Source organism: Drosophila busckii, chromosome 3L (assembly GCF_011750605.1).
Source record: "Drosophila busckii strain San Diego stock center, stock number 13000-0081.31 chromosome 3L, ASM1175060v1, whole genome shotgun sequence".
Classification (NCBI taxonomy): domain Eukaryota; kingdom Metazoa; phylum Arthropoda; class Insecta; order Diptera; family Drosophilidae; genus Drosophila; species Drosophila busckii.
In genome coordinates this window covers 16,148,544-16,171,792 of record NC_046606.1, presented here as the reverse complement: position 1 = coordinate 16,171,792, position 23,249 = coordinate 16,148,544, and the positions used below count along the sequence as shown (strand labels likewise).

The window sequence follows — 23,249 nt, the reverse complement described above, 5'->3', positions numbered from 1 at the left end:
ACTGTGCTACAAATTGTTGCAATTGAGATGCCATGTGATTTTCGCAAAACGAATATTTTGGCTTTTGTAATCCTTAAATAAATGATTGTGTGTATTAATTTTAAGTAGTAATAGAAATTGACTAATACAAATTTTACTCAAAACAAACAATTTTCAGCAGTCATTAATTTGTTTCATAGTGTAGGCTTAACATTCAACAAATTCTGCTAAGTATATCGATATCTATCGGCAACCTCCACGTTCAGTGGTAGGGCTGTCGCTGGCGAAGTATTTTTTACACACAAAAGGGCCATCTGTTTTGTATAGTAAAATAATATAGAGGAATGCATGTAATATAGGCGTGTTCAATGTAAAATATGAAGAGTGAAATAACTGAGCTTATGTAACGAATAATGATCTAGCAAAAGCCAACATTAAAACAAATTTCACGTTCACAACGATCGGTCACCGGATGCGAATAACTGTAAAAGCTTTGTCAGTGCCCCAGAAATTATGACAGCTACGGCAGCAGAGTCTGCAACAGAAGCGAGCAAAATGCTCGAAGCAGCGTTACAGCAAATGGATGGGATTATATCAAATTCACCACAGCTACAGTCAGGAGCAACAACGGCCGCTTCGCTAACCAGTTTCTGTGAGCGTAATTTGATTTCCGCCACCAATGTGCTATCAACAGCCAAAACACTGGCGTTGGCGCTGCAACAGGTGAGTCAGCGACTTACGCTCTATATTGACATAAGCATAAACTAAATATGCTGATATGCCTATTTTAGGTTGGTTTGTCCGCACCAGCCCCAGATCCCGTGACGGCGGCTATAATTAGCGATTGGCTAGAGACACACATACCGCGACAGGATTCCGATGAGCGTATGCGTCGCCTGCAGCGCGACAAGGAGGGTTTGGCGTTGCAATATCAAATGCTCGCCGAGCGTGTGTCCGAGCAAGCGGATAGAATAATAGAGCTAGAGGGACTGCTGACGGAAAAATCGCAGCAGCTCTGCAACAAAGAGGAGCAACTGCAGCGTCAAATGATATCACGCTCGGCGCTGGAAACACAGAAATTAGAGCTGATGAGTGCCTTAAGTGAACTGAAGTTACATCGCACAGCACTGGAGTGTGAAAATGAAGTAAATGCAGCCGCACCCTATGGCAGCATGGGCAATCTACAGCAGAAGAGTCGACTGCCAGATGGCACGCTAGCACCCAAGACGCCACCCTCTGCTCTGCGTCATCAGATCAAGCCGCAGTTTCATAGTCTGCCGCGTTCACATGGCGGTAAGCAAACGTCGCGTTTACAGACGAACAACAATAACAATCGTACGCTGGATGTGAATGCCAACAGCAGTGGCAAGCAACGCAACGTGGCCTTTGCCTCCAATGAACAAATCTTAATCGACGACAGTGTGCTAAGCGACGGTGCAGCTGCCCATGATGATGGCAACTCAATGTACTCCAGTTTCATATCCCAAACGACATCAACATATTCGCCAAAACTGCGCGAACGTTCTGTGCGCGGCTTGCGCAATATTCTAGGCAAGCTGCGACGCAGCAACAGCAGCACCTGCGAACTAACTGCGCTGGAGCAGGCAGATCCTGAAGAGTTTCGACGTGGTGGTGCACGTGCTACAGCTGGCGGACGCATCGAATGGAGCGCTCAGACGCCCATGTTCAATGAGGCAGACAAGCACTATAGCAGCTGGAATGCACAGGAAGTGTGCAACTGGTTGGCACAAATGGGACTGGGCTGTTATCAGGAAAACTGCAGGTGAGTAAAGATGCAATATAAAATGTAAAATATTTGAATTTAATAACATTTCTATTTTAGAAAATGGCTTAAAGCTGATCCTGCCATCTGTTTCTTCAAAGCTTCGCCAGTTGACATCGAACGTGAATTGCATTTAAAATTGTCGTTGCATCGCAAGAAAATTCTGTTGGCCATTGATGACCTCACCGGCAAGGAGTTTGATTTGCTGACACTTAAGGCTGCCAACTTGGATGTGGGCTGGGTGCTGCGCTGGCTAGATGACATTGGCTTGCCGCAGTATAAGGACCACTTTCTGCAGGCCAAGGTAGATGGACGCATGCTGCATCGCCTGACGCTGGAGGATCTATCACATTTGCACGTCAGCTCCTGTCTGCACATAGCTTCCTTGCGCTGTGGCATTCTATGCATGCGTGGCATGAACTGGAATGCTGAGGGTCTAATACGGCGTTCCACCAAGCTTACCGATACTGCCGAGGAAGCTCCGGGCACCGGCAAGGAAAACGTAGAGCTCTGGACAGCGCATCGCGTCATGGAGTGGCTCAAGACCATTGATCTGTCTGAATATGCGCCCAACTTACGTGGCGCTGGCGTTCATGGCGCACTCATGATGTACGAGCCGCGGTTTAATGCGGATCTGCTGGCCGATTTGCTGTCTATACCGCCGAGCAAATCGCTGCTGCGCCGTCACTTGGCCATGCACTTCAAGGAGCTAGTGGGTCGCATCATTATACATGCAAAACGCGACGCCGAAGATGCGCCCGGCTATCAGCCATTGACAATAACTGCCAAACTCAAGCCAGCCAAGCGTTCGCAGTTTACGCTTAAGCGCCGCAAGAGCACCAAGGGTCAGTCCGAGGTGGACTGGCAGGATTTTGTGTGCCCAATGAATGCCATGGCACCGGTGCTAACCGCTGCTGGCGACACCACAATCGAGCACGATGGCTCGCTAAGCTCAAACTGAGCAGATAGAATACAAGTAATTATAACTATGCATTGTATTGTTAATGTAGTTTTAAGCGCCAAGACCCTAATTGGATTAACTGCCCCTTGGAAGCAATCACCAAACATATATAGACTAACAGTGTCTAAACTGTATTAGCAAGAATTTAAATTTACACTTGAAATTGTAAAGCAATTTGTTTTTAACATAAGGACCAAGCGTTGAGAGCTGTAAATGAATCAAAACAAAACACTTTTAAAGTTACTCATGAAGTTTAGACAAAGTTTGCTCAATTTTAAGTAAATTAATTTACAGCTCTGCTAGCAATTATAACATTACTTACATTTATATGAAAATTTTTGGACATTTATACAAGCGAGCAAGTCTTCCAACACTAAAGTATTGCATGCATATACAAATCTGGCCTGGTGAACAAGCCCAACTGGCATTACGCACACATTTATACCATATTATTATTGTTTTTTTCGAGGTTCATATTTTTACTGACCCAACCCACTGTACGTATACTTAATAAAACGATTTTGTATCAACCAGCTGATTTTAGTTAAACATTTAGTTTATTTGTTAACAATAACAATGCTACATGTGCTCAAGGACTAGAAGCGTGGCGGTGCTCAAGGACCATGGCACGCTTGGACGGCATCAGCATACACATATACATATACATAACCATATAAACTATATAGATATTGATATTGAGCTTAAATCTAACAATCTTTGGCAGTGCTTGCGTTGTTCAAATATTTACTACGCCCTATGCTAGATGGCCTTGTTGGTTTCCTCCACGCCCCCCAATGTCATTTGTCCCGCCAGCAGTTGCTCTATGCGCGGCTCATTGGGCTTGGACAGATCGCTTTCGGGTATATGATCCTTCCAGTTGCGAAACAGATAACGTGTGAATTTCTTCAGTTGTCTGAACTTGCAGTAGGTGGCCCCCTCTGCCGACTGCAACTGTTGCGTTTGTATGAGGAAACCCTTCTCCTTGAATGTCTTTTCTAGCTTCTCGCGCTGCTTGGAGCGCCGGGAAGCTCGTCGCTTGCTGACCGGCCTGGGACTTGAGCTCTGCTCCAGACGTTGCTGGTACTCCTCGTTGTGGGTCAAGGTCAAGGGACTTTGGGAGTTGGTGTAACTGGCAGGACTTTGAGGCGCTACTGGGGCCAGACTGCTGGACATGAGCAGCGATGTGGTGGGCGACTCGGCTGGTATATGCAACAGCTCCAGGCTGAGATCCGTCGATGGTGGTGGTATATCAACGTAGAGCTTATCCTGCTGATTAGCCTGCTGGTGTTGCTGCTGCTGCTGCTCCCGTGAGATGAACTCATAGCCACGCATGGCGCGATCGCCGGTGCCATTGTAGTAGCGATAATTGCCCTCTGCATCCACCGAGAGCATCTTCTTCTCCTGCAACGTGGGCCTGGCGCCGCCCGTGAACTTGAACTTGCAAATGCTCACCTCAGTGGATGGACTCGAGGAGTGATCAGCCTGCGGCGGCGGTATAAAAATAGCAGAGCGCTTGCGCTTGGGAGTCAATGGTTCGCTGGCTAATGGCTGCTCCAACGGCTTAGTCGTTGGGCTGTTGGCAAAGAAGCCACTGGGTATGGGAATCTTAAGCGACAGTTGGTTGTCTTTTTCAATCGTCTGGACGGGCACACCCATGAGCTGCTGATAGTACAAGCCCACGGGTTGCAGCAGCAGCTTGGCCGCCACGCGCGGCTGTTGCTCCTGTGGCAAGTCCAGCGACAGCGGCGTGACACGATCTGTTGTGGGCGTAGTGGTGGCGCTGGTTGAAGGCTTGTCGCTGTCGCCGCTGGAGATGGAATAACGATCGCTAGACTGATCACGCAGACAAAGATTCAGCGGCTCCTCCGCCAGCTGTGCGGGCCGCACTGCCTGTCCCTGTGACTTGCCGACAGTGGTGGGCAGCTGTGGCAAGGCTGTTGTGGCTGCCGCAGGTATAATGGTGCCATAGTTCTTGTAGATCAGATGGCAAATGTCCGCTTTCTTGGGCTTGCGTCCACGTCGCGGCTTATAATTGTTCAAGGTTATCTCACCCATGTAAGGCAAGTCCTCATATTTGATTGCAGCACGCTTGGAGCTGCTGCTGCGGCTGTTACTGCTGCTGGGCTCTGTAGTTGCAACAGTTGTGGCAAGGTTAGTTGCTGCTGGCTTGACTGCGCCCTGAGCCTGTTGCTGCCGCTCTGCGCTGCGCTGCAGCTCGGCAATGGTGCGGAGCCAACTGCGCACATTCTCATGCGATTGGTTCGCAGCTGGCGGCGTGGGCGTGGCCTTTGCAGCTGCACCTGCTGCAGATGCTGGCTTTGACGCCTGCCGCGCCTGCGTGGCCTCATAATGCGCTGCGTACTCTGCCGGCAGCGCCTGATGATGAAAGCGCAACTTGACGGCCCCGTTCTGTCCCGCACGCTTCTTCGGCTTGCTTGCGCGCGTCCGGCTGTTTGGCTCCGGCTGGATTGTTGTGGGTTTGGGCATTTTTCGTGCGTTCATTAGATTCGCTTTGAGCTGCTGTTTGGTCAGGCTGCTGCAGGTGCCATTGTGGCTGGCGCGTTGTTGTTCGCACTTGCGCGCTAGCAACGTCTTGAAGGGATGATCGGTGTCCTCATCATGCGCCACATTGTGCGCGCCATGTGAGATGAGCGGATCTTCGGAGCTCTGCAGCAGCAGCTTATTGCTGTGCAGATTTACAATCGCTGCTGCGGGCTGCCAGCGCTCCGAGTCGTGCTCCAACTTGATGCAGGGCAGCAGGTGCGGGTGGTGGTTGCTGTTGCTGTTGTTGTTGGGCTCACAGGTATTAAAGGCGTGCGCTTCTTCCTGCATGCTGCAAGCTGCAATAAGGACAAGCATATTAATTTCATTTAAAATATTTAAAAATAAATCAACATACTGCAAAACTGTTTCTTGAGATTAAATATATATTAATTATTTATTTATTGCTTATTTAGAATCAGTCTTAAAGCACTATATAAATTATAATTGATCTTGGATTTTAGCTAAATTAGTAATTAATAAAAAAATAAACAAAAATAAATTGCATAAAAAAAACACACACATTTTTGTAATTGATAACACTTAACAAGTGTTTCTTAGCGAGTGTCTACTGTTGGCTTAGTTACTGCTAAGCCCTTAAGATACATCAATTGATCACTTGTTATTGTTTTTGTTATTGTTTGAGGCTAAACACGCCGGCAGACGTCGCCTGCTGTCACCAGCAATGTTGGCTGTTAGCTGATCTCGCATCCGTATCCGTCCGCACACGGGAATTCTATTTAAATGCTCTATGAGCTGGCAAGTGGCGCACTCTCGCACACACACACACACACACATACATACATGTATACAAAATTGCGCTAGAGCTAAATTAGAGAACGGCGAACGCATTGCGCTCTGAAACTGAAATTTGTTTTTGTGCTTTGAAATTCGATTCCCTTAGCGAAAGTATATGGCCATATAAGGCTTAAACGCATGCCACATGCAGCATGTGACTGCGTCCATATATAAGTGTGTGTGTCTGTGTGTGTGTGTAACCCGAATGTTTATTTATTTATTTAATTTGAAATACTTAGTCCAATTTTTAGTTGCCATTACCTTTTTTTAGAATTAATTTAGCTTTAAGTCTACGGCTCCTAAAATTCAGTCCAATTGGGTTCGATTCAGTCTACATATATTGCCACGATCTTAACGTTCGGTTCACGCGTCCAACTAACTAACGGAATCGCAGCATCGCCATCTCGCGCGTGTACATCGTGTTGACATCCAAAACTCAACTAGTTGCGGGAAAGTCACGAAAAGCATTTTTTTTATTTGCTGTTTGCTTGAAAATATGCTCCTTAGATGGATCTCAGCCGGAGACGCAGACGTAACGTAGACGGCGGCGGAGAGCGCACAGTACACCCCACACACAATGGCACAGAGGGAAAATCGCGCTAGTGGCATAGACGGTTGGTTGAGGTTGAGCAAACCAAAATGAAAATCAAATTAAATTCTTCAGACGCTCTTCTCGGTGCGTTGTCGTGGTCTTGTGTATCTGTATTTAACGCCAAACACGAAGATATTTCGTGTATTCAATTTTAGAAATATTCAACTTGTTGCCGCCGCTCTGCTTTGCGTCCATAAAGCGCCTCAGCGCCCCCAAACCCCCCTTCACACGCGCCCAGCGTCCGAGCAACAAAGAAATAAATAGAAATAGACGTATAAAAGAATTTCTTATTTTAAACAAATATTTCATTCATGAACATTTTTTGTTGCTCTGCCAAAATATGGAAACTTGAAAATTTCAAATCTAAACCTCTTATGCTCTCCAAGTATTGGTAGACAAATAATATTCTTAAACGCTTAATTTACTGCAAAATTCTTTGTACAGGGTATTTCATGGCTTATGCTTTGCCATTATGCAACTTTGTTTCTCTTTGTAATGATGCTACGCATAGGTGATCGTTCAGTTGTGGCGCGTTTATAAATAGCACATATACATACATACTTAAGTACTAGCTCGCGATGTCCAAGACATCAGGTTAGGCCAATTGGATGGTAAATTGCCTTGCGCCTGCCCGAGGTGGGGTGGGCGTGTGTGCAAGTTGCATCTCTTGGCTTATTACAAACGCAAAAGGAAAAGTTATCTGTAAATAGATGAGGCGCTGAAGTTGTTTTATTTCGGGCACACTCAATAAATGGGTCACAGTGGTTTGGTTTCAAAACAAAAATACATTGATAGCCAATACGCACACACAGACGCACACCTTTCGTTTTAATTCGTTTGTAAATAAATAAATATATATTTCTTCTTAGAGCCGAACAAGAAGTGTAGATTCTAATGAGCTAAGCAGCACTTAACGCTTATTTGTGACTCATAATTGCAGGTTTGTTGGCTGGCTGCACTTACATAGGTGAGATATGTAGAGATATGTTTTTGTATGTGGGTGGGCAAGTTTAAGAAAAACAAATGTGCAATGGTGAACCAACTTCTCGAATTCATCTACTAATATTTACATAGCATATAGAATCTGACGGTAGACAGACGTCAGACGGTAGACGAAGCTGAGGCTTACATCACCGTACAGACATTGGAAGTGGCCAACTGTATGGCAGTAGGTTGAGTGGCTTGGTAGTATTTGGCCAGCCGTAAAGTGAATATTGCACATCTATTTTGTATTGTGCCACAGTTTCTGAGCATACATACTTATTTATAAATGACATTCAATAGCAATTTTATTCAATACCTGCTTACGGTTACGTACATATTTGTATTTATGGCCATAACTGCCACTTTGGCCGCCTACGCGCTTACGTTAGTTCAAAGAACAGCACAGACCGCAACACGTTCAGTAATAGGAGAGCGGAGAGTGCGAAGTATGAAGAACGCGGCGCATGCTTTTGTCACACAAAACGAAATTGTTGCGGCCCTAAATTCATTTTGCACTTGATTTGGCAAAAAGGTTCGCAAATAGCTAATTAATTATGTTTTATATTCAACGCACACAATTTCAAAAAGCTCGTTTCACTATTTAGTGCACTTTAAACGCAACGTTAAACTATGAGCATGTACATATTACGAATATTATTCACGGCGGCATTGCGACTGCGCTGCGAGCTTGCAAAACAATTTTTAACGGACATTAGAAATTCGCATGCGCACAGCTGATCGAACAGAGTTGCCGAGCTTGATATGCATACGTATTTTGTTTAAATAGTTTTATAACGGTTACAGTGCCAAATTAATTTGGTTATTCCTTTATTAATTAATTAATTGTATACATATTAATTTCATTTATTTTTAAATTGCGTGAAGTACTTTATAATAGAATATTTTAATCATTTACAATTTAATATATTTATATAATTCATTTTAAATTTCCTTTAACTTACAGCCTTTTCAATACTTTTAAGACGTTTGCGTTCACATTCTTCATGTAATTGCTTATCAATATTTCTTAATATAGCTTTAAGCGTAGCGTTATTAAACTTATACTCTTGATGGGACTTATTTGGCTGCAAACCTATGGCATTGGAATTTAATATATGCTAGATTGCGTAGGGCTAAGCTAAAAAGACCTTTTGTTGCTGATGTAACAACCTCTTGTTTCTGATGTAACTATATTTGTAACAAAATAAAGTTGGCTGCATTGTTTTTTGCCATAGCAATAATCTTGTTGATATTTAATAGGTCTCAAATTTTACGCATTTTTTAAACTACAGCTAGATGCCTTTGATTCCTGATGTACAAACGAACAACATTTGGTTTCTGATGTACAATATAAACAAACTTTGGTTGCTGATGTACAAAAGAAAAACCTTTGGTTGTTATGTACAAACAAACACCTGTTGGTTGCTGATGTACAAAATAAACAACCTTTTGTTGCTGATGTACTAAATAAACAGCCTTTGGCTGCTGATGTACAAAATAAACGACCTTTGGTTGCTGATGTACAAAAGAAACAACCTGTTGGTTGCTGATTTGTAACCAAAAGGGGGGGGAAAACAAACATTTGGTTGCTGATTGTACAAATAAACAACATTTGGTTGCGGATGTACAAAATAAACAACGTTTGGTTGCCATGTACATAAAATAAAACAACCTTTCTTGCTGATGTAAAAATAAAACAACCTTGGTTGTTGATGCTTACAAACAAACATCTTTGTAGCTGAATGACAAAATAAACAACCTTTGCTTGCTGATGTACAAAATAAAACTTTGGTTGCTGATGTGCAAAAGAAACAACATTTGGTTGCTTGATGTACAAAAAACACCTTTGGTTGCTGATGCACAAAATAAACAACATTTGGTTGCTGATGGTACAAATAAACAAACAGGTTGTTTTGATGAACAAAATAAAACAACATTGTGGTTGTTGATGTACAAATAATAACATTTGGTTTTTGATGAACAAAATAAACAACATTTGGTTGTGATGTACAAAATAAACAACATTTGGCGTTGCTGATGTACAAAATAAAACAACCTTTGGTTGTTGATGTACAAATAAACAACATTTGGTTTTTGATGAACAAAATAAACAACATTTGGTTGGTTGATGTGACAAAATAAACAACATTGTTGTGCATGTACAAATTAAACACATTTGGTTGCTGATGTACAAATAAACAACATTTGGTTTTTCTGATGTACAAATAAACAACATTTGGTTGTTGATGTACAAAATAAACAACATTGGGTTGCTGATGTACAAAATAAACAAACCTTTGGTTGCTGAATGTTGCAAAAGAAAAACATTGGGTTGCTGTATTACAATAAACAACTCTTGGTTGCCTGATGACACAAATAAACAAATTTGGTTGCTGATGTACAAATAAACAACATTTGGTTTTTGATGAACAAAAAAACAACATTCTGGTTGTTGATTGTACAAAATAAACAACATTTGGTTGTTGATGAACAAAATAAACAACATTGGTTGTTGATGTACAAAATAAACAACATTTGCGTTGCTGATGTACAAAATAAAAACCTTTGGTTGCGGATGTACAAATAAACAAACATTTGGTTTTTGATGACAAAATAACAACATTTGGTCTAATGGCGACATCAGAATCTGTGGCGATTACAAGGTTACATTAAACAAACATTTGGTTGCTGATGTACAAAAATAAAACAATTTGGTGCTGATGCTACAATAAACCAACATTCGGTTTTTGATGAACAAAATTAACAACAGTTTGTGCTGATGTACAAAAATAAACAACCTTTGGTTGCTAATGTACAAAAAACAACATTTGTTTTTTGATGAACAAAATAAACAACATTTGGTTGCGGGATGCTACAAAGATAAACAAACATTGGTTTGCCTGATGTACAAATCAAACACATTTCTGGTTGCTGCAATGTACAAAATGAACACTACACCTTTGGTTGCCTGATGTACAATTAAACAACATTTAGGTTCGCTGATGTACAAATAAACAACATTTGGTTTTTGATGAACAAAATAAACAACATTTTGGTCTGTTGATGTTACAAAATAAACAACATTGTGCTGATGTACAAAATAAACAACAATTGGTTGCTGATGTACAAATAAACAACATTTGTTTTTTGATGAACAAAATAAACAACATTATGGTTGCTGATGTACAAAATAAACAACATTTGGTTGTTGCTGATGTACAAATAAACAACATTTGGTTATTGATGTACAAAATTAAACAACATTTGGTTGCTGATGCTAACTTAAACAACATTTGGTTGCTGATGTACAAAATAAACAACCTTTGGTGGCTGATGTACATGGGAGCAGCGCAGCCGTTGCGATCTACACAAAAGAAAACAACACTTGGTTGCTGATGTACAAATTAAACAACATTTGGTTGCTGATGCTAACAAAGAAACAACCTTTGGTTGCTGATGCACAAAATAACAACATTTTGTTGCTGATGGTACAAATAAACAACCTTGGTTGTTGCAGTGTACAAAAAAACAACGTGTGGTTGCCGATGTTACTAAATAAACAACCTTTCGTTGCTGATGTACAAAATAAACAACCTTTGGGTTGTTGATGTACAAACAAACATCCTTTGGTTGCTGATGAACAAAACTGAACAACCTTTGCTTGCTTGATGTACAAATAAACAACCTTTGGTTGCTGATGTACAAATAAACAACATTTGGTTGCTGATGTTACAAATAAACAACCCTTTGTTGTTGATGTACAAAATAAACAACGTTTGGTTGCCGATGTACTAAATAAACAACCTTTCGTTGCTGATGTACAAAATAAACAACCTTTGGTTGTTGATGTACAAACAAACATCCTTTGGTTGCTGATGAACAAAATAAACAACCTTTGCTTGCTGATGTACAAAATAAACAACCTTTGGTTGCTGATGCACAAAATAAACAACATTTGGTTGCTGATGTACAAATAAACAACCTTTGGTTGTTGATGTACAAAATAAACAACGTTTGGTTGCCGATGTACTAAATAAACAACCTTTCGTTGCTGATGTACAAAATAAACAACCTTTGGTTGTTGATGTACAAACAAACATCCTTTGGTTGCTGATGAACAAAATAAACAACCTTTGCTTGGCTGATGTACAAATAAACAACCTTGGTTTGCTGATAGCACAAACATAAAACAACATTTGGTTGCCGAATGTACAAATAAACAACGCTCTTGGTATGTTGCATGTACAAAATAAACAAACGTTTGGTGCCATGCTACTAAATAAACACCTTTCGTTGCTGATGTACAAAAATAAACAACCTTTGGTTGTTGATGTACAAAACAAACATAAATAATCTTAATAAGGCGAATTAACAACCTTTGGTTGCTGATGTACAAATAAACAACCTTTGGTTGCTGGATTGCAAAAGAAACAACATTTGGTTGCTGATGTACAAATAAACAACCTTTGGTTGCTTGATGCACAAAAATAAACAAACCTTTGGTTGTAGTGACAAAATAAACAACCTTTGGTTGTTGATGTACAAACAAGACAAACTTTGGTTCCTGATGTACAAATAAACAACCTTTTGTTGTTAGGTACAAACAAAACAAAACATTTGGGTGCCTGATGTACAAAAGAAACAAACCTTTTGGTTGCTGATGTGTAGCAAAATTAAACAACCATGTTGGTTGGCGGATAGTACAAAAGAAACAGACCTTTGGTTGCTGATCTCAAAATAAACAACCTTTGGTTGGTGATGTACAATTTGTAACAAATTAAGAGTTAGTAACAGCAACAAAATAAACAACAATTTGGTTGCTGATGCACAAAATAAACAACCTTTGGTTGCTGATGTACTAAAATAAACAACCGTTTGGTTGCTGATGTGCAAAAGAAACAACATTCTTTGGTTGCTGATGTACAAATAAACAACCTTTGGTTGTTGGATGCACAAAATAAACAACCTTTGGTTGCTGATGTACAAAATAAACAACCTTTGGTTGCTTGATGTACAAAAGAAACAAACCTTTGGTTCCTGATGTACAAAAGAAACAACCTTTGGTTGCTTGATGTACAAATTACAAAAGAAACAACCTTTGGTTGCTGATGAACAAAATAAACAACATTTGGTTGCTGATGTACAAAATAAACAACATTTGGTTGCTGATGTACAAAATAAACAACATTTGGTTGCTGATGTACAAATAAACAACATTTGGTTTTTGATGAACAAAATAAACAACACAGTTCGTTATTGATCAAAATAACAACATTTGGTTGCTGATGTACAAACTAACAACCTTTGGTTGTTGATGTACAAAAGAACAACTTTTGGTTGTGATGTACAAAAGAAACAACCTTTGGTTGCTGATGTACAAATTAAACAACATTTGGTGGCGGATGTACATTAAACAACATTGGTTTGCTGAGGTACAAAAATAACAACATGTGGTGCTGATGTACAAATAAACAACCTTTGGATAAAAAATGTACAAAAATAAACCAACATTTGGTTGCTGATGTACAAAAAAAAAAACTTTGGTTGCTGATGTACAAACAAACAACCTTTGGTTGCTGATGTGTAAAACAAGCAACTATTGGTTGCTGATGTACAAAAGGAACAACATTTGGTTGCTGATGTACAAATTAAACAACATTTGGTTGCTGATGTAAAATAAACAACATTTGGTTTTTGATGAACAATAAACAACAATTTGGTTGCTGATGGGACAAAAATAAACAACATTTTTGTGCTGAGTTACAAAATACTCGTTGGTGCTGATGCTCAAAAGAACAACCTTTGGTTGCTGATGTACAAAAGAACAACCTTTGGTTGCTGATGTACAAATTAAACAACATTTGGTTGCTGATGTAAAATAAACAACCTTTGGTTGCTTGATGTACAAAAGAAACAACTTTTGGTTAGTACAAAAAACAACCTTTGGTTGCTGATGAACAAAATAAACAACATTTGGTTGTGATGCACAAAATAAACAACCTTTGGTTGTGATGTACTAAATAAACCAAACCCTTTGGTTAGCTGATGTGCAAAAGAAACAACATTTGGTTGGCTGATGTACAATATAAGCAACCTTTGGTTGGCTTATGTACAAAATAAACAACCGTAGGTTTATGATGTATAAGAGAAACCTTTAGTTGCTGATGTACGTTATATTCCAATTGGTTGTAGACTACAAGTTATGATTTCTTACCAGTGTATTTATACTAGTTGGCAACCGTAGCTGTTTAGCAAAGATTCGAACCAAACTGGAAAAGATTGCAATTGGACATTCTTCTTGTTTTTGCTTTTGTTTTGTGTTATTTTATTCATTGAATAATTTAAATATTTTTCACATATAATATTATATACACATCATGATGTGAACAGGTAATGTATGTAAATATAGTTAGTTATTTGTTTATATAGTATGTAGTATGTATGTATTAGTTTGAAATGCATAGGTTGCTGCTCTCTTCTCAATACACAAATGCAACTTCACATTAATATTTATTATTATCGGTAAAAGCGCTAGATAGTTAAGTCATATTATACAATTACAGTTTTTTTTTTAGGTAAATCGGAGGTATTTCAGCATTTAGTTATTTTGGTTTGAAACAATCTTAAGTAAAATGAGCTTTTAATGTTTCCAGTTGATAAGATAAAGTATAGAATAAATGCTATAAATAAATTTATAGTTTTAAGTGTACACGTTGCTAATAGTACGTTACTTACATTTATAGTAGTTACCAAGTAAAGCAGTTACAGTTAGCTAACAGTTTTAGTTTGCCACTGAAGAGAACTAGCTAAGTCCTAAGTTATGTATATGCATTAAACATCAAAAATAGAATATTAACATTCATTAAGATCAACAGAAAAGTATTTGATGTATTTAGCCTAGGCGTAAATCGTTAACATTCATATACACATATACATAGATATATTTAAGACATATTTAAGACGCTTGACAGCGTTGACTATACATTTTATTTCTGCATAGATTTTAAACATATTTCTTTTTCTTTTCATATTGTTATAGACTGTCAGTCAGCACTTATGCTGACGCATTTGAAAAGGACAACTACAGCGGTACCAATTTGTCAACTGTCGCCAATACAAAGACGTTCTGGCTGTGGTCGCTCTTGGCAAAAAACTCGAAAGGGGCGGCGGCATGGCAAGTCCTGGTTTGGGGTTGGGTGCTGCTGCGCTATATGATTGACGACCCATTCACCTTAGGAAACACGCTGTTGAAATGTTTTATATTCATAATTATTTAAGAAATGCACACTTGAATACGCCACGTCAAAGGGCAACTGAAATGTCAACAACTTGCTTGACAGTTATGCAAGGACTGTGCGTCTCAAGGGACTAACGACATTCCTAAAATAAGAACAACACACGCATACACACATAAGTGGGTAATTACTTGAATGCAATTTGTATGAATGCTCGTTTTTAAAAGCAATCTGTGCTGTCTAGGAACTTTTGCTTGAGCTTGAGCTTGAGAAGGTAAACGAAGAGTTTAACAAATAAGGCGACAAAAATGTACGTGGATTGTGTTTATATATACTTAGATTAGTAGCTAGTTGTACAGTTATTTGTATTATATAATATACTAGGCGCTAAATGACGCACAGCTAAATTTTCAGTTTAACATTTAGCTTGTAGCATTTAGACTTAGTGCGTGTGCTCTACATAATTTCTTGTATACATTTTAATGTATTTATGTACATAGAGAGAGAGAGAGAGAGAGAGAAAGAGAGGGAGAGTTGCCTATATACCATATGTATGTATGTTTAGTTATACGTAGTTAAGCATATATTTTGCGAATATAGTTAGTTGCGTGCTCCCCGATGAGCAGAGTTTGCTTTTAACGTATGTAGTGCCACATGGCCGTGGGCTTGCGTGCATTGTTAATCATATCATGCCAGTGCTGGCACCCAGTTCCATTCTCCTGTGGTCCCAGGCCACAGCAGCCAATTTCCGTTGCCTCGCTGCTGCCGGCGCCAACGACATAGATCTGCATGTTGCACAAGCGTGTGGGTGGTGGTGTGTGGACGTGTGGGAGTAAGGGAGGAAATATTCGATTAAAGCGCAACAGCCACAATTAATTGACAATTTGGTTTGAATAAACTGCAATTTTGTTGCTCACCTCAATGGCCGCATTATGCAAATAATTCGATTGCAAATTAAATGTGAATGCCTCGTTCCACACGGGATTGGTTGGATCATCCGATTTGGTTATGCTGGTCTTTTTCTTCTTGATGCGCTTGCCATTTTGTATGAGATAAATCTGCGAATTAGAAATGCACATGCAATATTTGAACAAAAACATTGAAAGGTCAAAGCTGTTCGCAAAGTTGCCCCAAATAGAAACAATGTCAGCATAATATCTAAATTTAGTTTGTAGCTAATTTCATTATATACTTTTTTAATTAAAAAAGAGTGAAATAGTATCTAACACCAAGAGCATAGTCAGGTAAGGGTAACCACCAAATGCTAATAAATGTAAGTAAACATAATCAGATTGAAAAAAAGGATTAAAAGACTTGTGGAAAGTCCGTGTGCTTATTTAGAATTATTTTTAGTCATAGATTTTGAAAATTTTAAATATAAAATACATTATGACTAGTCATTAGATATACAAATATTTGTTTAAACATATTTTCTCAAACCTAAATATTTATATATAAATAAATATTTCAGTTGGCAGCTGATTTGGTTGAAAAGTTGGAATAAACTTAAAGACATTTAGTATTGTAGCTTATAAGCTATCTTATAATTCTAATTATGAAATAAATATAATTGATAAAACAATAAATTAAGGAGTAACTATGAACGGTTGCTCCGCGCTGAATTGGATCCTGACCACGCAGATATTTTAATTGAAAAACACTATTATGAATGTTTGTATCTTGAAAATAAAATATAATCTAGATGTATATAAGTTTACTTCAACAGCATTAATCGTTTTCAAATTGTGGCATATTTTTCCCAATCTTTTGAATCACTTTAACACTCCTACCATCTACATTATATTAAGCCAGGCTTACCTTCACATAAGGCTCCTGTGCAGTATCCAAATTTCTAGCTTTCATAATGACAATGGTGAGTCGTTCTGCCTGTGGCAAATAGTTGAGCGAGCACAAAAGCTCTGGGCGGTCCTCTTTTGGCTTCTTGGTGCGCAACAAGTCGCCCCAAATCTTACAAAAAATTTCAATTTATTATATTTGCAACTAATTGTAGTAATAAATACTTACCTCCACCGACTTGGACAGATCCAGTCCGTCTACGGAAATACGAACTTCTCCTATAATGTCGTTGTGTGAGTAGCGATCATAGTCCAGCACTTGCAGTATGAGCTCCTTGCCCTGGAGCTGATCGCGTGAGACAGGAAACTTAAAGTGCTGATCAAAGTAGGGATTCGATTCGCCGCGATGTATGTGCGTCTGACGCTTGCGATTGTCCACCTCCGGATGCAGCATGAGGCGCACATAGGGATCCCGAAAGCCGCCCTCCTCAATTGTGCTCAGATTGTGTGCTGAGAAAAATAGCGCAAGTTTAAAAAATTATTCTATAGTATAAACAGCTCGGGAGCTTACCCTCAATTAGATGTACAGTTAGATCGAACAGATGATAATCGTACTTGACACGTAAATGCAGACGGCCCACAGCATGACTGGTGCCCGGCGCTGTCAGATAGACGGGTCCATCGGGCATGCGATAGAGATCTGGCTGCAGTGCGCCCAGCGGTGAGGCAGGACCCACGCTGGGGTCAATGCCGGGCTGTGGACGAGGTGGAATAAGCAACGGCGACAAACAGCGTCCGCCGCTTACAATGACAGCCTTGCCACCAGCTGCTCCCACGCCAGCGCCAGCGAGCGATGCCAAGCTGCTCTGCGAAGGACTCGAGGTGCGTAGATCGCTGACGTCTGTGGAGGCCGGACTGCCGCAGCGAGCGTCCAGGGAAATGGTGCGCATGGGACTAGGCGAACGGGCCAGGTGATGGGGAAAAGCGGGCTCGCTGGGCAAGGAGCTGCGTCCGTCGGGTCCGAAGGTGCGTATTTGTGGCGAGGAGCCGCGATGAGCCTACAAAGGCAAGCAAATGTAAGCTGAGTTTATACATAGAGCAAAAGTCTGAGGCAATTACCGATTGTCTGGACGGTGCGCTGTCGACGCTGCTCTGGCTGGAGATCGAGGGTGTGCGCTGCAGACGCGGTGGGAAGGAACGGCTCTGATGATGCAAGTGCAATGGGCTGTGAAAGACTTCGGAGGGACCGCGAAGCGCATCCGCCGAGAGCGGATGATGGGGCAGACCATGATGCTGTGCAGCCGGCTGTATGGGCTGCGCCTCACGCGCTATGTTCACCTCCTGCAAGAAAAAGATTAATGAAAGCTGCATTAGCTTGACGCACACGGAGTTAGAGCTCGTTGCATTTGGTGGCACCTCAGAGTCCGTGGTCAAGTCGCAGCTGTCGCTAGTGCTGCCTATGCCGCTCGTTGTGGACGTAACCGAGGACGCCGACGGCGGCGGCGTCAGTTGCTGTGGCGGCGGAGTTTTCGATGTGGCAGCACCATCGATACCATCGCAGCCATTGCCGCTGCAACTGCCCTCATCGGCCGAATTGCGATCGAGCGTAACGCGACGCACTGCACCCACACGCTCCTTGGCCATGCGCGACCAAGACTCGATGCGCTTATGTGCCAGCCAACAGGCGGCCGGACCCAGACCGCTCATACTTAACCGCTTGCTTAACACTTATTATTTAACGAAGGCTCAGTGCGCACTGGCTAATTGTGTGAAAGAGAGAGCGAGTTAGACTCGTATTCAAAGCTGGCTGCTACGAAACTGTTGCGTGGTCTATGCATTTGATTAGCCTCTGCCCGAAGGACAAAACAAAACTCTGCGTCCATTTGGTAATCCGCTTAAACCAACACAGGCGCACTTTATGTAAGCGCATGTGTGTGTGTTTGAGAGTGTGATTATGTGTGTGTGTGTGTGTGTGTGTGTGTAAGTATGTCACCATGTTGGGCGGCCATATGTTAGATGAGCACGCGTGCGGTTAGAGGTTCGTTGGCTGCCTTGAAATGGTATTAATTATGTACTGCTGAATACGCAGTTAACCTAGAAAACCACACACTCACACTTACACTCACACACACACACACACTCACAGCACTCATCACATTTGTCGTAGTAGGAGAGCAAAAGTTCTTGTTTTTTTTTCTAACTTTGTAGGTGTCAATTGTTGTGCTTGCCTTCAAAGATTGATGCGAAGCTAAGGCACAAAGCAAACTCCCAAGAGAGAAAGACAGCGAGAGAGAGAGAAAGAAAACCCGTTACGCGTAGCGTGGCAAAAGCTAAATGAAAATTCATTTGCAGTCACACCCAGTCACACATACATACATACATATGTACATGTCCATGTATATATGTGTGCAGCGGGGATGGGCATTTCAATTGAGGGATGAGATTGTAAACAATAAATGTATTTTCAACTATTAAATAAATTAAATGTACTTAAGCACGTGTAACAAATGACAACAAAACGCAGAACAAACGAACTTCAAGAATAATACGCTGCCTGCCAATAAGTGCGAGTGAGATGGCAATCGGCAAGGAGCAACCCTCAAATTAGTTCGGCAACATAAAAATCCATTCAACTTTTTCTGTTTTCATTTTTGATTTCAAAAGATTCATATGCTGACCGTATGTACATATGTATGTATAATTGTTTCCATGTATGTAGGGTGTGTTTTATTGCGTTATCAACAAATTGTACACAGACAACAAGTTTTTATTCGTCCTTACAATGATCATGTCCTCAAGCAACTATACGACTTACAAAAGTGTTAAGTTTGGAAATCGATTATATCAAAACAATATGCTGCATCTTAACTATTCTTTGCAATTTTATTAGACTCCAATGCCTAATTATTTTACTTAACAATATCCTGCATATCCTGATTGGTTTTTTAGGCGCAAATTACCAAATTCAATATAAAAATTTATAAAGTAAAATCGAATAGTATATCAAATAATATAATCTATACTTTGCTTGCGAGTTTTGTGAATTGCATTCATAAAAATTATTTCAATTATATATATGCCAAAATTTAAATGTTAGTCATTATTTCGACACATATATAATATATATAGTTTCTTAGCAAGTTGAATTGAGTGAAATATGTATTAGTTGCTTAATATAAAAATCTATATGCCAGAGTTTGATTTAATTGGTGGCACATGTGTAATTATAAATTTATCAGCTAATTATATTAATTTTATTATATTTTTTGTGAATTCAAACAACACGCATGCAGGTGGGGTGGATGCTGATAATCTGCGTGGCATGCAGCACACCCCCCGCTTGGCGATGTGGCAAAACCAACGCGGGCTTCATTCAAATGCAGCCAACCGCACCGTTGCTAATTGACACCTAACAGCAATCAAAGCGACAACAGGCCAGCCCACATTTCGACACTCACAGATACACACACACACACATACTAACTACACATGCAAGGCGCTAGCATATGCTGCATCTAAAAATGAGTGAAAATCGCTGCGAAATTGCGGCAAAAAGATTGTTGTGTGTGTGTTTTTTTTTCCGCTTTTGGCAAATGCGACCCAAAATAGCGGCCACACCCTCAGTTCGCGCTTAGCATACAAAAGGCGTTTTTAATAGTTTACCATTTTGCAGCTATCATTGCCATATAAATGTCAACCCCCAGAGAGAAAGACAGAGAGAGCCCCGAGGGTCGCGGGTAAGAGGGTACTTAGCCCAAGAGGGTAGCTGGCTGTTGTAGTTACGAGTACAGCACGACAATATCAAATTGAAATTTTCCACTTTGTTAATTTGTTAGGCTTTGATTAATGGTTTATTCATTGTTATACACTTCAAATCTAACATTCGTTTAAGCTTGCCATATTCATGACTGTTCGTGGCAGCGCTGCAGCAGCTTGGATAAGCCAGAGCATTACCTTTGTTTGTTTGAAACAAGAATTTAATAGAAAAACTTTGACCGGAAATTCGAATGCTGAAACAACAAACTGCGCTTTGCACTTGCTGCTAAACTTTCAAATGAACCCCAGAACACCACCCCACCCCACCCACATACACACACACACGCACACACACAGATACAGACACCTACTATCTGTCTATATGTGTGTGGCCACAAGCTTTTAGCTGAAATTGCTTGCATTACTCTCGCCACGCAGCAAACAATGCACAAAGTTCAGCTCTCAACTGTAAATAATTAGTTTGGCAAAGTCATTACGACTAAACGCTTATAAAACTTGTTGCCAGCACCCACAATCCGAAGCTTTGGCTGTGGCTTCAGCTCCAGATGGGGCTCAAAATGTCACTTCAGCGGTTTTTTTTTTTTTTTTTGTATGCTGCTGTACTTGCTGGCGCTACTGGAAATATGGGATTACAGGAAATTACATAGCTTCAAGGAAATTATTGCTTACTGTCACGAAGCTAAAGTATAATGAACTATATGAATATTCAGGAAGCGTAACCATTAAAGATTTTATTATAAAAATGAAGGGAATGAATTTCTTCTAAACAATTCATTTTCAAGATAACTAACTAAATTTAAAATAAACCTTTTTTTTATTGAGAACACTTTAAGGCGAAAATTTGTGATTCCTTTGTAAGGATAACACAATTTTAATAGGAAAAAATCCAACACAGAAGTCGTAAATTAATGTGGAAAAATCATACATACATTAATTTTTATGTGTATATTTTAGAACAACAAATTATTTTCATAATATAATATATAAGTAAACTTATCTTTACCTTTATATTAAACATAAACTAAAATGAACAGAAGGCCTGTCTGGATGTCAACTGAAATACTCATTTGATTTGAAGTTTTTGTTCGTTAAGTATCAAAATTTATAAAAATTTATCAGGTCGCTTGTTTTTTTTCAGAAAAATAAAAATATGAGTTTACGTTGTTTCAATCGCATGGCGTGTGTCGCGTTACGTGAGTCTGTTACGTTTAATTTGGAAAACTGCTCCCGCCTTACGTCGCAGTTCTCGCAACAACGCGGCATGAGCAAGAATAAAAGCGATGGCACTTGCAAAAGAAATTGCGGACAGGATCAATTTTCAGGAGACTGTGGCAAAAGTAGCTAACAAAACAACATTGTGTATTGAGTATTGTGTTTTTATTTGAATTTAAAACTTTAGAGAAGCAGCCGCACAAATGTCCGAAGAAGCAGCAGAAAAGCGGAAAGTGCAAGGATCCTTGCAAGGGCGGACCCTGCAGACAGGGCTAGTGAAAGCGTTCTGAAAGATGCAAGCGACCTGATAGCATTGTAATCGACACAACTTACAACAAACTAAATAAAACAACAAGCCTTAGCTAGGCAACAGCAACAACAACTAGGACAACTAAAACATTCCCATTCATTTCCTGTTCTAAACTTGACAAATGTCAAAGCTGCTTTGCTCAGCATCTGTTGGTCGTTATTATGTGCCGACTAGGTCCTGTGAGGACACTCCTGTCTGACCGTCTGTCTGTCTGTACGTGTGTGTGTGTGTGTGTGTAAATTTTAATCCTATTAGCAGCGTAGTTGTTGCTGCTGCTGCTGCTGCTGACATTTACATTCTTTAACTGCTGTCCATCAGTAGTAGTTGCTATGGCTAAAGTGCTCGTCCTTGAGCGTGGCATGACCACAAATGGAAATGCAAATGCAAATAGCATTGGCAATGTATCCGTATCTCATTTTAAGCACCGTTACATAGGTAAGCGCATACCTGGGGTGTGGCTTGGTCTGCTTGTGATAGCTTGACAAGCTTTAGACACACATCGATGCTGTTGACGCCAATAACTCGGCTGAGCGGGGATTTATGAGAGATGCAAATGCGCCTTAGTGTCGAGCAATTATAACAAATACAAATACAGATACAGATGCAGACACATTGCCATTGTCAATTGCAGGCCAACAATTAGTTTGACACACAATCCAATCTAAGCCGTAATTTGAGTAGATTTAAGCCAAAGTAAAAGAGCAAAGGCCATACGGATAATACGGCACGGGCATTTCCGTTGCCTAAGTCCAGTGGTAATCTCATTTAAATAATTGCGGCGCAAACACAGTACAGTGGGCTGTCAAAAAACGGCAACCGACCATTTTCGACAATCGACAAGCAACAATGCGATGTATGCCTGCCCAGCCAGGCCGGAAATTGGAATGCAAAACAGAAGCTCATTATACGCTCAACTAAACACACAGGAAGACTCAGCTACACACACACACACACACCCACAGCTATAGATACAGTTGCAGTTGTGCTGTTTGCTGGAATGTTGTGCAGCTTGCAGCTAAGTGGCAAGCATTGTTGCAACAATGCCTCGTGACTTTTATGTGGATTTATGGCAGCAATGCGTTGACAATAACTTGACATTGTCGAGTCGCCAAGAGCATTAGTAAGTCAAGTCTGTGCTAAGGCCAAATGTGCTTGACTCAACAGCAGCGAACAAGCAGACATGGTATTTGATATAAATATAGAAAGATATATGCTTTGCATTTGAAAAGATTCTCAGCGCACTTGCTGAAATTGCGCAGCAATAAACGTTCTGGGAATTGG

The 23,249-nt window shown here is 40.4% G+C and overlaps 4 protein-coding genes across 6 annotated transcripts in view; 2 read left to right on the top strand and 2 right to left on the bottom strand.

Moving 5' to 3' along the window:
* Window positions 1-245: 245 nt before the first annotated feature.
* LOC108600628 (liprin-beta-2) lies at window positions 246-3,266 on the top strand. The gene is made up of 3 exons (XM_017988314.2): window positions 246-702; window positions 771-1,762; window positions 1,823-3,266. The coding sequence occupies exons 1-3, from the start codon at window positions 493-495 to the stop codon at window positions 2,721-2,723; spliced, it is 2,103 nt and encodes a 700-aa protein (XP_017843803.1). The 5' UTR covers window positions 246-492; the 3' UTR covers window positions 2,724-3,266.
* LOC108600629 lies at window positions 3,259-8,059 on the bottom strand. 2 transcript variants are annotated; one of them, XM_017988316.2, is made up of 2 exons: window positions 7,973-8,059; window positions 3,259-5,563 (listed from the first exon to the last, which is right to left on the bottom strand). In XM_017988316.2, exon 2 carries the CDS (start codon window positions 5,553-5,555, stop codon window positions 3,483-3,485), a length of 2,073 nt encoding a protein of 690 aa, XP_017843805.1. In that variant the 5' UTR covers window positions 5,556-5,563; window positions 7,973-8,059; the 3' UTR covers window positions 3,259-3,482. The 2 variants fall into 2 exon arrangements, with proteins under 2 accessions (XP_017843805.1, XP_017843804.1); XM_017988315.2 differs by lacking the exon at window positions 7,973-8,059 and adding an exon at window positions 6,324-6,686.
* A 5,981-nt stretch (window positions 8,060-14,040) lies between these two features.
* Window positions 14,041-23,249, bottom strand: part of LOC108599533 (synaptotagmin-5) — a 34,776-nt gene continuing 25,567 nt past the window's right edge. Inside the window, exons 1-7 of one of the 2 annotated variants that reach the window (XM_017986416.2) lie at window positions 18,086-18,376; window positions 17,789-18,010; window positions 17,241-17,727; window positions 16,899-17,179; window positions 16,692-16,841; window positions 15,791-15,931; window positions 14,041-15,658 (exon numbers count right to left, since the gene is read on the bottom strand). In XM_017986416.2, coding sequence (XP_017841905.1) covers window positions 15,509-15,658; window positions 15,791-15,931; window positions 16,692-16,841; window positions 16,899-17,179; window positions 17,241-17,727; window positions 17,789-18,010; window positions 18,086-18,376 — 1,722 coding nt within the window. In that variant the 3' untranslated portion in view covers window positions 14,041-15,508. Of the gene's footprint in view, window positions 15,659-15,790; window positions 15,932-16,691; window positions 16,842-16,898; window positions 17,180-17,240; window positions 17,728-17,788; window positions 18,011-18,085; window positions 18,377-23,249 lie in introns of those variants that run through there. The other variant, XM_017986417.2, reaches the window with a different exon arrangement.
* On the top strand, window positions 21,538-22,062 carry LOC108599535. The gene is made up of 2 exons (XM_017986419.2): window positions 21,538-21,783; window positions 21,846-22,062. Exons 1-2 carry the CDS (start codon window positions 21,597-21,599, stop codon window positions 21,932-21,934), a joined length of 276 nt encoding a protein of 91 aa, XP_017841908.2. The 5' UTR covers window positions 21,538-21,596; the 3' UTR covers window positions 21,935-22,062.

What these genes read in the sequence shown, in the direction of transcription:
- LOC108600629 (XM_017988316.2), bottom strand. Translation starts at nt 5,555, where the DNA reads ATGCAGGAAGAAGCGCACGCCTTTAATACCTGTGAGCCCAACAACAAC.
- LOC108599535 (XM_017986419.2), top strand. Translation starts at nt 21,597, where the DNA reads ATGAGTTTACGTTGTTTCAATCGCATGGCGTGTGTCGCGTTACGTGAG. An exon ending in TTCAGGAGACTGTGGCAAAA is followed by an intron (nt 21,784 to 21,845) that starts GTAGCTAACAAA and finishes TTAAAACTTTAG; the next exon opens with AGAAGCAGCCGCACAAATGT.
- LOC108600628 (XM_017988314.2), top strand. Translation starts at nt 493, where the DNA reads ATGACAGCTACGGCAGCAGAGTCTGCAACAGAAGCGAGCAAAATGCTC. An exon ending in TGGCGTTGGCGCTGCAACAG is followed by an intron (nt 703 to 770) that starts GTGAGTCAGCGA and finishes TGCCTATTTTAG; the next exon opens with GTTGGTTTGTCCGCACCAGC. An exon ending in TGTTATCAGGAAAACTGCAG is followed by an intron (nt 1,763 to 1,822) that starts GTGAGTAAAGAT and finishes TTTCTATTTTAG; the next exon opens with AAAATGGCTTAAAGCTGATC.